The 12,627-nt window shown below is 41.4% G+C and overlaps 1 protein-coding gene across 5 annotated transcripts in view; it reads right to left on the bottom strand.

The window, feature by feature from the left end:
• The window catches only part of tenm4 (teneurin transmembrane protein 4), a 112,046-nt gene that overhangs the window by 49,316 nt on the left and 50,103 nt on the right, over positions 1-12,627 (bottom strand). For 4 of the 5 annotated variants that reach the window (XM_035680763.1, XM_035680764.1, XM_035680765.1 and 1 more), the window contains 5 exons: positions 12,176-12,370; positions 10,421-10,621; positions 6,960-7,145; positions 1,789-1,935; positions 714-930 (listed from right to left, as the gene is read on the bottom strand). In XM_035680763.1, coding sequence (XP_035536656.1) covers positions 714-930; positions 1,789-1,935; positions 6,960-7,145; positions 10,421-10,621; positions 12,176-12,370 — 946 coding nt within the window. Of the gene's footprint in view, positions 1-713; positions 931-1,788; positions 1,936-4,406; positions 4,434-6,959; positions 7,146-10,420; positions 10,622-12,175; positions 12,371-12,627 lie in introns of all 5 variants that reach the window. The other variant, XM_035680766.1, reaches the window with a different exon arrangement.

The following is a 12,627-nucleotide window of genomic DNA, read 5'->3' as shown; positions in this document are numbered from 1 at the left end:
GGGGGGGGGGGGGCTCAGATGCATTACAGTAAAAGTAATCACAATACATGAATATGAGATGCCTTTCATGCCAGGGAATGCTCCTCGCTTTTTGCCACATTCTACATTTGTCCATCATGATCTGTCCATCATCCTTCTAGCTATGCACGCCACCAGTCCCTACCCATTTCTCCATTGCCTATAGCTGCCTCCCTTCCCACGCACAGACATTTTGTTCTTGGTTAAAAAAAGCAAACATTTCACATTTGCTAACATCTATCAGTGCAATAACCATAGCATTGTAATTGCACTGGCCTATATTAATGATGTAAAAAAAAGAAAAGCCACTGATTGATTTGTGCTTGCACCTGAAATGTCATTACCTGACATAAAAAGTGAAAAGCTATAATGCATATTCAGATTAGATCACTGTAAAAAAAAAAACAATGCCAATGAACAGAACTGTGTATACAATTGAAGTCAAGCATCCTGAGTAGCTGAATTAAAATGGGAAACATATTAAATCCAGCAATTACTAATTTAACTGACTCAACTGAATGAGTATGATCTCACATGAAATCGATGCATGAAAAACAAATGCTGAGGCAGAAAAAAAGATAATTTAGTTCAATATCGATGTCAGAAACCCCTTTCCAGGAGAATAATAGCTTTTGTCTTGTTACAGAATGTTGCACTGGGTGGTGTCTGGTGGGAGTAATGCACAAGTCACTCACTTTCCATCGAAGGGGTTGGCTCCAGGGATGATGTGGGTGCTGTCCCTTCCCACTAGGAAGTGCACCCGGTCATAAAAAGTCTGCAGGTTGCTCTGTGCAGAGGACATCTGTGTCTCCTGGATGATGTCCAGGGGGTCCGGGGAGCCCACACACAGAGAGGTGGTGTGACAGGTTGCCTGCAGACAGCAGTCTGGATCCATGCAGTCCACCAGGCCATCTGACAAGGTCAAACAAGTCACACACAACCTCTCATTAAACAACAGCCGGGACACACACCTGGCAAAAAAAACTAAGCATATATATTCATATATACATGAGTCATTGGGGCATTATTCATTTTGACTGTTGTTTTGCTACATGATTAGAGCCATGTTATGTACGTCTCGTCCTGGAGAACATTTCAACACCTTTATCTGTAATTTAGATGAAATAAAACAAGACAGAGAGAGCTGCTGTGCAATGCACTTTACTTTGTTGAAGTGGGTCATTGGACTCCCTACCCTTTACTTTCAGGGGCCTATCTGGCCAGATGGGTGATAAAAATAAAACCTGCTGTCAGAAGTCAGTCAAATCCCCAGCAGCACCCTGTCTTTGCCAGTGAGAGCCCTATGGTCCCTGCACAGTGATGGGGAGACAAACAGCCCTGCATAAATAAGGGATGCTAGCACATAGCTCAAGTCTAGAATGAGGTCTGGAAGAAAGGAAGTCACGTCTTCCACTTGGCCTCAAGAGTGGTTCAGCCCCCTGGCTGGCTCTGTGTGTGTGCCTGGCTCTGCTCGGGGCTAGTTAGAGGGCAGAGCAGGGACTTCCTCCTGGGTCCAACGCATGCTCGGGGCCTCAGGCCAGCTACTCTGCTTTTTAATAAAAACCTGTTGTCCAGGTGACTCACTGGAAACCATTCCTCAACCTCACCTGCATTAGAGTGCAACTGAGCCTGGAGAGCATAAAGCAGCTACAGTATACTCTGAAGAATAACATGGTTAATTATATATAGTCAAAAAATGTCTAGTTAAGAGTCCGTGTGGCTGCTTGGCCAGTGTCAGAAGACACTGCTGTGTGTTGTTTGTGATTTTACCTCCATCGTTGTCCTTGACATCACTGCAGGCAGTTTCCATAGAGGTGTCACAGCCATTGCCCCTCCAGCCCAGCTGGCACACACAGTACCAGCCATTGTTACCCAGAGTGCACCTACCATTTCCATTGCACAAACCGGGACAGCCCTCTGTGTAACAAAAAAGGACAAAGACAGAGGTCACCACAGAATATCAAATAAAGCAGGTTTAATGGGTAACGGATAAATACTGTATATTGTTTGTGAACAAATAACAATAAACAGTGACAACAATGTGTGCTTGTTGATGACAATGGTTTGTTGTTAATAGTTCTCTGATAGCAATAGACTAAAGTCATTTTAAGGTTTTAAATGAGTGAGGGTGGCTATAATGACCCTCAGCTGAAGTTGATTAATTTGATACACCTTTTGTGAAGCTTCTAATATCCTTTGCAGTAAAATCAGATAAGAGGGATCTTCTAAATCAATATTCATTACTACAGTAGATTGGCCTCCTGTATCTATGCAACTACAGCTGGGTAATGAGAGTAGTGGTGTACTGTATATGCTGGCATTTTTGCACATAATTGGATCAGTTTTTATGTGAATTTCGAATGCGACCATCATTATGATCACAGCATTACTGCTACTGCCGTCTGCAAAAAAGAATGAGCTGCAACAAACGGCATTAATTATTGAAAAAAGGTCTGTGTCATTATGTACTCTGTTTTTTTGTTGTCTCCAGACTCTTCTTAGCATCAATGCAAGATTATTCCTTCAGGTATAGTGTGTGTTCTGTCATTAAGAGAAGCAGAATGCAAAATAAGATAGTGGGAAGTGGATAAGGCTGAGCTCAATAGCAATATGCAGGGGAGGACTTTGCTAGCTACTAACTGTGTTCCTGGGCATGTGACCCCAGGGAAGCTAAAAGCAGGCTGGAGCAGAACGACAGGTGAAACACTCCTCTGTTTCTCTCTGGATAGGTCTTCACAAGGGCAAAGTAGATCAGAGGATTAACTCAGCCATTTTTCTAGGGCTGTTTGGCATTTATCTGGTACCTTATGATTCGAATCCCATCGCTGAGGCAAAGGCAGAGGGTAACTTCTCAAGATATCAAACACAAAAGTCTGTCACAGTTTGTGTTGTTAGCAAGCTGCCTTGATAGAGAGAATGTTAAGCTGACCCATTTTATCAACTAAAGAGACTGGGGCAGCTGTCTCAATGCTCTTACATCACACAGGGAGAATAAGAGTGGGAGAATGAGAGAGCAAGAAAGGAAGAGAGATGGGTGCGGTGAATGGGAGACATGTATTAAAGGGAGAAAGATCAGTCGAAGGAAGAAACAGTCATGAGAAAGAAACAGAGATAAGTATTTAAGGAGATAAGAAGCAGCACCAAGAATAGATGTGTGTTGTAGATCACATGGTTAGCCGAGTGATGCATCAGTTGCATTTCGGGTTGTTGCAACACAGAGAAAGGACAGCATCCTGACATGAGTCATATTGCAGCCATGGATAAATGAACAATCCACATTTATACATATTATTGCACATATATTCCTTAAATTGATGATTTAAAAAATAAAATCCCCAAAAGCAGAACTACATTTCAATGTATTAAAACAAATCTGACAAAAATAGAACAGAAACACAGGTTTTTGTTGAAGGGCTCCTAAGAATCAAAAAAGGTAAATACAAAAGGAGCAACCAGAATGAAGACTGTTGAATAATTGGGATAAATTGTGGAGCATTAAAAATTTTAAGAAAAATAAAGAATTCTGTCTCTATTTTCTTTTTCCCCCCCTGAAGAAACAGAGTCACTGTTGAAGGCTAATGACATTAGAGAGTGTCTTGCCTCCTAGATACGTCTGGGCATTAGCCATCCTTTTATTGAGCAAATGGACAAAACAACTCTGGTTAGACCAGTGGAGACAGATGATTAGTAAGCTCCGAATGTTTATTACAAGGATAAATAAAGATCCGCTCTCTGTTGGCACCAGTTCAACTTAATTGGCAGCCCTTTCAGAGAAGAGCCCCTGCTGAGCCCTGCCCAAGCCTGCCTGAAACAGCTCCAAACGTGAGGCTGCAAGTGTTCGAAGAACTCCTCTGGCAGCCGCTCTCATGCCAGGTGGTCCATTACCAAGGACACAGTGAGAGTGAGAGAGGGTGCTGGAGGCAGAGAGGCAGGGTTGCTGCAGAGCCTCCACCCCCTGCTTGCCCTGCACCAACCAGACCATGAACTCTTTTAATTAGAGAGGATGCGGCCTCAGCACCTATCAGGCCCTGCTCACAGCTGCACACTCATCCATAATGCATGGCACAGGTTATGATGCCCCTTTCCCAACATTCCCTTATTGAGAAAGCAAGGCCGCACACAAACCAAATATTCAACACATAAAGAAAGCAGCGCAACGTGACTCACCAGGTGCGAAAGTGCTAAGTGGAGATTACTGTGTGACAATATGGCAAAAAGTTGATGGGAGGTGGGGATCTTTAGAATGAGTTGTTTGAGGCAACAAGAGGTGCAGAGTGTTTGCACATGTCAATGTAGAGGAAGAGCATGGTGTGTGTGCATGATTTGTTAATGCTGGCTGGAGTTACAATGGGAAGAGGGCAAAATAGAAGGAAGGAGGAATGCCATACCTTTCACTACCTTATCCAGATAGTGAGCTTGGGAGATAAAAGACAGGACATATAAGGGAGGTTTGAACAGTGCCACTTCCATGACAAGACAGCAAGGCAAGGTGTTAGTTTACATTACAAAAGGTAAATAAAAAAAAGAAAAGTGCCGTCATGAAGCCAAGTCATGCATTACAAGCAAAACAACAAATACAACCCAACACAGAGGGAGAGGGATGGAGACGGAAAGAAGACCGGGGGGNNGGGGGGGGGGGGTTGTGGAACACAGAGAAAGAGAATGAGAGAAGGAGAGAGAGAGAGAGAGAGAGAGAAAAATAAGGAAAGACAGGGTAAAAAGTGATATGTTCAGAAAGAACATTTCAATCTGTTCCCATTTATCAACTGCCGGGATCGGCAGAATATCTCAGGGGAGTATTTCAAAAGCATCGTGATTGATGCACATATTACCACCCTTAAATCTCTCAAGCAATATCGTACAGGAGGTCAGGATGTTGAACAAAAAGCGCTTTTAATCTTGAAACACCTCTATAGACGATGAGGTCACCAGAGGCTTAGGCAACGGCATGGCCATTGGACCTCCTGTGCTCCACAGCATGGGGCTTGGGGCCAGAGCTCTCAATAATGAAAATTGATTTAAATTGAGATCTTTGGCTTCTTAACGGATGACACTGAGGGATATTCTTGTAGAGGGAGTGGGGATCTCAATATGGCACTTATAAAAGGCCCATCAATAATGTAAGGCCAGCATATAAAACATTCACAGACTGAGTCAATGCTCTGCACTCAGGCAGCTCTGCTCCGAGATATGCATGAGGGTACTGTGAGGAAAATTATCTTCGTCTACTTGAATATGGAATAAAGCTTTCACCTATAAGACTAGCATTCTCAACTTTTGTCCCACTTCCCTATTGACTCATATGTGTGGGAGTTGCAAATTTCTGTTCACTGAAAGGCTGTGGCAGAGGGGGAAGAGATGGCCATTGTGATCCCACTTCTTCTCTGATGCTTGAGTGGTTGGTTCACAGAATGATAATGAGTGAGCTACCATGTTAGGTGTCAAAAATTCAGTGGTGGATTTTTTACTTGTACTCTTTTAAATGCTGGTTGATGTGGAGCTTATTTTTTAATATATATTCTGTTGGGTAGTTTAACTTAACTAAGAGTGCATCATATATGATTGGCAAATATTTTGTATTTAAAATCTTAATGAGTCACTACTAAGTACAACATTCAAGTAAATGTGAATTAAAAAATATGTATAAGGAAAGTATAAAGAAAGAAATGTATTAAGTACCAATATCTAAAAATTATTCTTAAGTGTACTACTTAAATGTAATGTGCTTGAATTTTTTCAGTTACTTTCCAACAATAAAACAAAGAAATAAAAAAGAAAATAAGAAAGAGGACAGAAGAGAATAGGAGAGAATTTATGCAACACAGGAACAGAATGGTAAAGTTGCAATATTGCAAAGCAGGCATCACGTAGCATGTCCTCTGGATGGTCTGCTCTGAATGTCTAGAGGAGGTTTGAAAGTCCAGACATCAAATATCGTGAAGCTTACTTTATTAAAACATTTATAAGCCCAAGTTAACAATGAAACTGTCAAACCTCACAACATCCATCACCATAACTCAAAAATATCTTGCCGTCCTTTTGTCATTTCAAACAGAGGTCACAAACAGAGGTCAACTACTCCTTACTTATGATAACAATTGGCTGCATCCGTTGTTGCTAGTATTAACATATTACAGCACTCACTAGTCCCTTATGACAAACAAATGCTCACAATGGGAATGCCGCCTCTTCAGGAAGTTCAAAATAGCAAACAAACTGGAAGTACATTTTCAATATAAAGTGTTGTGTACACACTTGTGTACACCCAAAGTTCAGTTGGCTCGTTCTAGCTCTTATCTGTTCTCTCTTTAACGGATTTCAACAAAAATAAAAAGAGTCAACATAATCAGCCCATGAACCACTCTGTTAAAGTATTATGAAATCCACTACAAAACACACAGCACTTAACGACTTTACTTTCTGGCAAAAAAACCTCTAACTTTTTTTAGGTTTAAGCAAGTCAAGGCTTTCAAGAAAGCTCTTGACATTTCAGTCAATGTCTTGAAAACTTAATTTCTGCAAGTCTTTACAGAAGAATAATTGTAAGTATAAACATAGAGCCAAAAGTGGTGGTTGACCTGCTCACAATGACTCAAGACTCACATGTCAGCATTGGAAATTAATAGTAAATGGAAAGGGAGCAAAGAAAGAGATGAGGAAAAGGATGAGTAAAATGAAAGGACACCTTAGCACATTCCCACATTAAAATGCATGAAGGCAAGCCTCAGATCCTTGAGTAAACCTGTTCATGCTTTACCGAGTTGCACAAATTCAATTACGCATGCTTTCCCCTCTCTTTTCCAACTGGACCCTTCCCCTCACACCCACCGCTTCATACACACGCAGGCAGACAGACAGCCTATGCCTTTGTTGGTCACCCAAACACACAGACATACACACACAGAGTCCCCCACCCAAACCAAAACCTCTTCCCATCCTACCAATAGTGCAGTGTTCTCCATTCCAACCCGGACTGCATTCACATTTGCCGTCCTTGCAAGTGCCATGCTCGTTGCAGCGAGGGTGACACGCCCTCTGGTCACACCCAGTGCCCATCCAGCCGTCGTCACAGCGGCAGCTGCCCGACACACAAATGCCATGGCCACCACAGTCCGCTGCACAAATCTCTGTGGGAGACAGGGACATAGAAAAAGGCAAAAAAGAGGTGGGGGAAGACAGACAGAAAGGAAGGAAGGGGATGAAAATGGGATGGAAAGGGAAGACAAGGCGGTGTTGGGACAAGGCAACAAGGGGGAAGAAAAGACAAATCCATGAGTTATTGTCAAGGAAAGGCGGCCACGCTCCACTACCTTGTCTGATGGCAGCTGAAAAGAAATTCCTGCACCTCATAAGGGGCAATCCTTTTTGACAATACAAATCTAATAAGTCCATTATAAAGAAAAGACATGGATTGTGGAGGCCTAAGCAGACTTATTCTCCTTTTTTGCCTCTACTTCTCTTTGTAAATGCTCCTCTTTCTGCCAAAGGGGGTAAAGAGGAAAAGATACACAGCTGGAAACATTATCAGCTCTACTATTTTGTTTAAACTGTAATTTTTACTGTATTTCCTTTGTTGCACATGCAGTGTTCATAGCTTCAAATGCTATTTATGGGCTACAGACAGTAAGTAAGGTTCCACAGATTCATTTGAGGCACGGATGTCAATATACTGGTTTTATTCTACCTAAGTGCAGCGTACCAGAGGAAGAAGTACATTTGTGAAATAAGGGAGACTGAGAGACAGAGCCACAGTAAAGCTTGGCTGGCGCTATTGTGTGGCAGCTGAAAGACCTCCCTGACAGGCTGTGATAGAGCCTGGGACATTACCCACGTCTCATGAACTCGAGGGAGAGTATGACAAGACGAAAGCTCAAAGAAATTAAACACTGACAGATTTATTATGAATCTCATTGAAATGTTAACCTCTTTATTAACTATTCTGTTAAAAAAGAGGCTTAGCAGTATGGGCAACGAGGAACAATGACCATGTATTACAGGCTTATTAGCCAAGCCAATTCAAATATGACCACAGGGGACCAAACTGGAGGTAAAATCTTTTAATAAGTCAATTACTGCCTTTACAGTGCCTATTTTGTCATTGCTACAAATTAAATTTGAATGGTATTTTCAGCCACAAACCATAACATGACATTACCAGCTTAAAAAGCTTTTTAAAAAATCACTCTCCCTTGCTAATTACAGCTCAGCACTTTGTTAAACTATGGAAATGCTAATTTTTACATCTGACTTTTAAACACACACACACACACAAACACATATACATGCACAATATCAGAATAGGATTCAGTTACAGAGGTTCGCTATCAATATTTTTCAAACAACTTATTGTGTAACTATGGCTGATATTAACACAGGTAAATAGGAAGTGCTAATAAACATAATGGACATCTTGAGTGATTTTATTAGCACATACAGTATGTTGAAAAAAAAGAGAAAAAATGGACCATACCGATTCCTTCCTCAGAAATATAAGAATACATACTGGTCAGATAAAAGAGACTCAAACTGACTGTGAGACAACTGTTCAATTGGAACACAGGAGAAAGCTTTAACGTGATAAAGATGCAATTAAAGCCCGCAGGCAGACCCTCATTATCCTTGGCCAGAGGAGTCCACATTGAGAAATCCCCCCATCCCCATGATGGCCGTTACCATTTGCACTAAAGGGCCGTGTAAACAAACTTTCCTCTGGGTGGGAGAATGGCAAAAATGGCATAAAAACACACATATTAAAGAACATAAAACCCCAGGCATTGTTTTATGGCTTGTAACAGTATTACTACCAACTGTGCACACCCAGGTTGTACTGTTCCAAAGCCACAAGAGAAAATGAGTTTGTGACTCAAAAGTATTGGGAGGGAGGGGAATCTTGAAAGGTGTATTGAAAGCTTTCCATCTTTTTCTTCCCCCAGTCTGCAAGGTTATAACTACGGGTTGTGCTACCCCACTACCAAGCTTAGTGTTGTATTAAACCACAGAAAGCTCTACAATGAACAGGATAAAGGAGGATAAAGAGCCAACTCATCATCATTTACAGAGCTCTTTCTCTGCGAGGCAAACTCAGACTAACTGCCCATTTCCCTCAAAATCCCTGGGATTACCTAATAGGTCATTGTGTCTGCTTGGAATATAAAGGGATTCGTGGATCCAAGTGCCTGCTGGACTAAAACTGTTATTTCAGAAAAATTCTGTGTGATTACAAATTATTTTGTCTAAATGAAACCAGCTGAAGGCTGCAACTGTATCAGCCTCTACAAAAACCAAGCTAATGTACTGATTACCAACACATCAGAGGCCTGTTCAAACTGAGCTATCTAAAGCTTTAATCTGCCAGAGAATGATAATAAAACATGAATTAATTCTCATATGAGCATTTATATGTGTGGAAAGTTGTTAAATTCTTCAGCTGGCTTTGATAAATAAAAAAAATAAAAACAGCACTTTTTTCCCTGTAAATTTGCACCTGCCAACACTGCAAGTCAGTGATGTTAGACTCTAACATTTGACAGCTCTTTAACAATCTACCACTGAGTTCACTGAGGGCTTTCAGTAAAATACTTCTTTTGTAAGTTTGAGCAGGCAGGCTGCTGTCAGACCTAAACCTAAATTGTGCAGGACTTATTTTCATCCTTAGAGCCTCAAGAAGGTGTATTCTAGCTATAAAGCTGTATCTTATGCTCAGCCTATTCTTGACTACCAAGAGAGAACATGCCCCATAGACAAAATGAACACAATGGGGACAATCCTCCAGAGCCAATGTGAAAAAAGCCAGAACTCAAGAAAGAGCATTAACTTGCATTAGATCATTCCTCTGACAATATCCCTGCTATGCATGTTTCCCTATTTTCTGTGGTTGACAGCTAACCATGTGGAGATTGAAGATGAAACCATTCGTAAAATAAATACATTTAGAGAAAAATCAAGAGTTTGATTGCTAACTGTGGACCTCCACCTGATCATTCATGTGAATAATTGATGCTTTCATACAAGCCATTTTCTTTTAACATAATCAAGAATGTTTACTTCTTCAAGCAATTATCAAAGTTATACTGAATCAAGCAGTGAAATTTGTCAGGAGCTGAGGATGAACATGTGTGAGAGATTACATAACTGATAAGTGTATAACTACAAATATCAAAAAAATGGCTGTGATAAAACTCAACCCTTCAACTGATACACTACATTATGTATTATATAACAATTACATTGGTTATTTCTGTCTCACGTTAAATTATGAATGTTTTTTACATTATATAGTTTTTAACCTATACAATATTTTCTGTGAATGCATTTACTTTACTTTTAAATTAGAGCTAAATCAGCTCTGATCTGTGAAAGGGAATTCTGCCATTGTTTACTCTCATCTGAGGGAAGCACTCACCTGTAGAGCAGTCATGGCCTGTCCAGTTGGGATCACAGCTGCAGGTTCCGGTGTCTGCCAGGAAAGCACCGTGTCCAGAGCACTGGTCCATGCAGGAAGCCCTGGGGCTCTCACATCCTGGCCCACCCCACCCCACAAAGCAGTGGCACTCTCCCTGGACACATACCCCTCGGCCTGAGCATGTTGGGTCCAGGCAGTCCACTAAAAGGGTTCCAAAGAGACAGTGTCAGAAACACGAGTCACCTGCTGTTTCCCTCTTTCAGAGGCAACATGGCGTTTCTATTTGAGCCTGAGTAGAATGACAAGTGCAGTGGCCTGCAGCTAAACTGCAGCTGCAACTAGCTTAGCACATGTTAAATGAATGTACAGAGTGAACACAGAAAATGATGCAAGGAGGCCCACTTCATCTAAAACTGGAGACAAGATTTACAAACGAGCAAATGAAATGGCTGTTTTCACACTGGGGCTTATGCCACCAACCTACAGGTACTGCCCACGCTCCTGCTGGCACTTTCCCATCATCTCAAAATGAAAATTCCTTCCAAAGAGCTATGGTACCTCAATAAAAGCCTGTTTCTCTAAAATGAAAGCCACAATGATGAGTAGTTCAAAGCAGGAAAAACCAAAACTCACATTAACAGAATTTAAAGGAGAACATGGGGTAAAGTAAGGAAACGCTTGGGGCAAGAGTTAGACTTCCTAGACAAGATGGCATGCTCAAGTCTAGTTTACAGAAATATTGCTCTGGCATCACTCTGCTGCCTATTTTAGTTTACACTGCATCAGTGTACACTGTATCGGTTCAATTAGTATGCAAATATCAAATGAATGCCTGTTTCTATTGCATCCCTTCCCTTGACATGTTGTTAAATGAGTGCTCATTTTGTAAGGCACAAGAGTTGTGGGAGCACACAATCATGATAATAACATTATTTCTACAAGACAATATCTGCGTGGCACACACAGATGGCAAATGGGCGCCAAGTAGGAGCAATGTCTAGCCACTGAGAGCAGCAGGCCGCTCCGTGGCAGCTCCCCTTTACCATGACATAAATGGCTATAGAGGCCGTTATAGTAAGACAAACAGGATCTCTCGCCTCTTAGCAGATGGTTTGGGCACAAGGCACAAAGATCATAGGCTAACTGACAAGAAACTCTCTCCTGGCAATTAATCATTGTGCCTGAAGGTCGCACGGAAGAAAGGTAAAAATGTTAAAGGGCCCTCGTCCACATTCCCCTCCACTCCTTATGGCTAACACTCCACCCAAAATAGAATGGGGGCCTATGGATGTCACAAACCCCCATTTATCAAACTCCCAGGGTCCATTTTTCATCTTGAAATGAGAGCTTTCAAGAGCTGACAAACACAATGGCTCCTTCAATCTTATCTGGTCAAGCCTTATCCAGCATCATGAATGTGGAGTTCCTAATGGATTAACATCAGACTTTTTGTCAGAATTTCAGACAATAAATAGACTGTTTCGATTAACGTAATGCCTTATGTCCATGATTTATACAGGAAAAGTCACCTAGGATGCATATTGTGAAGTGTTATGGCTATAATGCTCTTCATAAAGGATGTCCTGTCTTTACTACTGGACAGACTGTTAAATAAGCCATACCAACTTAATAGCCGTTCCCATTATTCTTTTAAAATGTCAAGCACTAACAAGCTAATATGGTGGTTACAGCAGCCAAATTATGCACAATTTCATAAGTTTAGGATACATTACAATGACTTATTAAAACAATCACCTTCTTCACAGTTTTCCCCTTTGTAGCCAGGGTTGCAGATACAGGTTCCCACGATACAAGTCCCATGACTACTGCATGTGATGTCAATGCACTGGTTGGTGGGAACGTCGCACTCGGAGCCCTTCCAGCCGCTGTGACACATGCAGCGACCTTTAAGGTATTGACCATTCCCACTGCATAGCACTGGACAGGCGGCTTTGAAAAGAGCAGACAGCATACATCCATTTGAATGGACTCCTCCAACCATAGCTTCAAAGAATAGTGAGTGTGTTCTAAAGCCACGATCTGACAATGAGCTTCTGACCAAAATGCTAAAAGGTTTCCTTTTTAGTGTACAATATCCAGCACAAAGTACTGCACTTTGGCATCCAGTGCAGATGTGAAATTTGAACAAAACCAAACAATAATCTAATATCTTCACAATGGCTGTTAATAATAATAATAATAATCAT

Source organism: Morone saxatilis, unplaced genomic scaffold (genome assembly GCF_004916995.1).
Source record: "Morone saxatilis isolate NCDOM2014 unplaced genomic scaffold, NCSU_SB_2.0 Contig8, whole genome shotgun sequence".
NCBI classification, from domain to species: Eukaryota; Metazoa; Chordata; class Actinopteri; family Moronidae; genus Morone; species Morone saxatilis.
The sequence above is the reverse complement of the archived record's forward strand: the minus strand, read 5'-3'. Positions and strand labels throughout refer to the sequence as shown.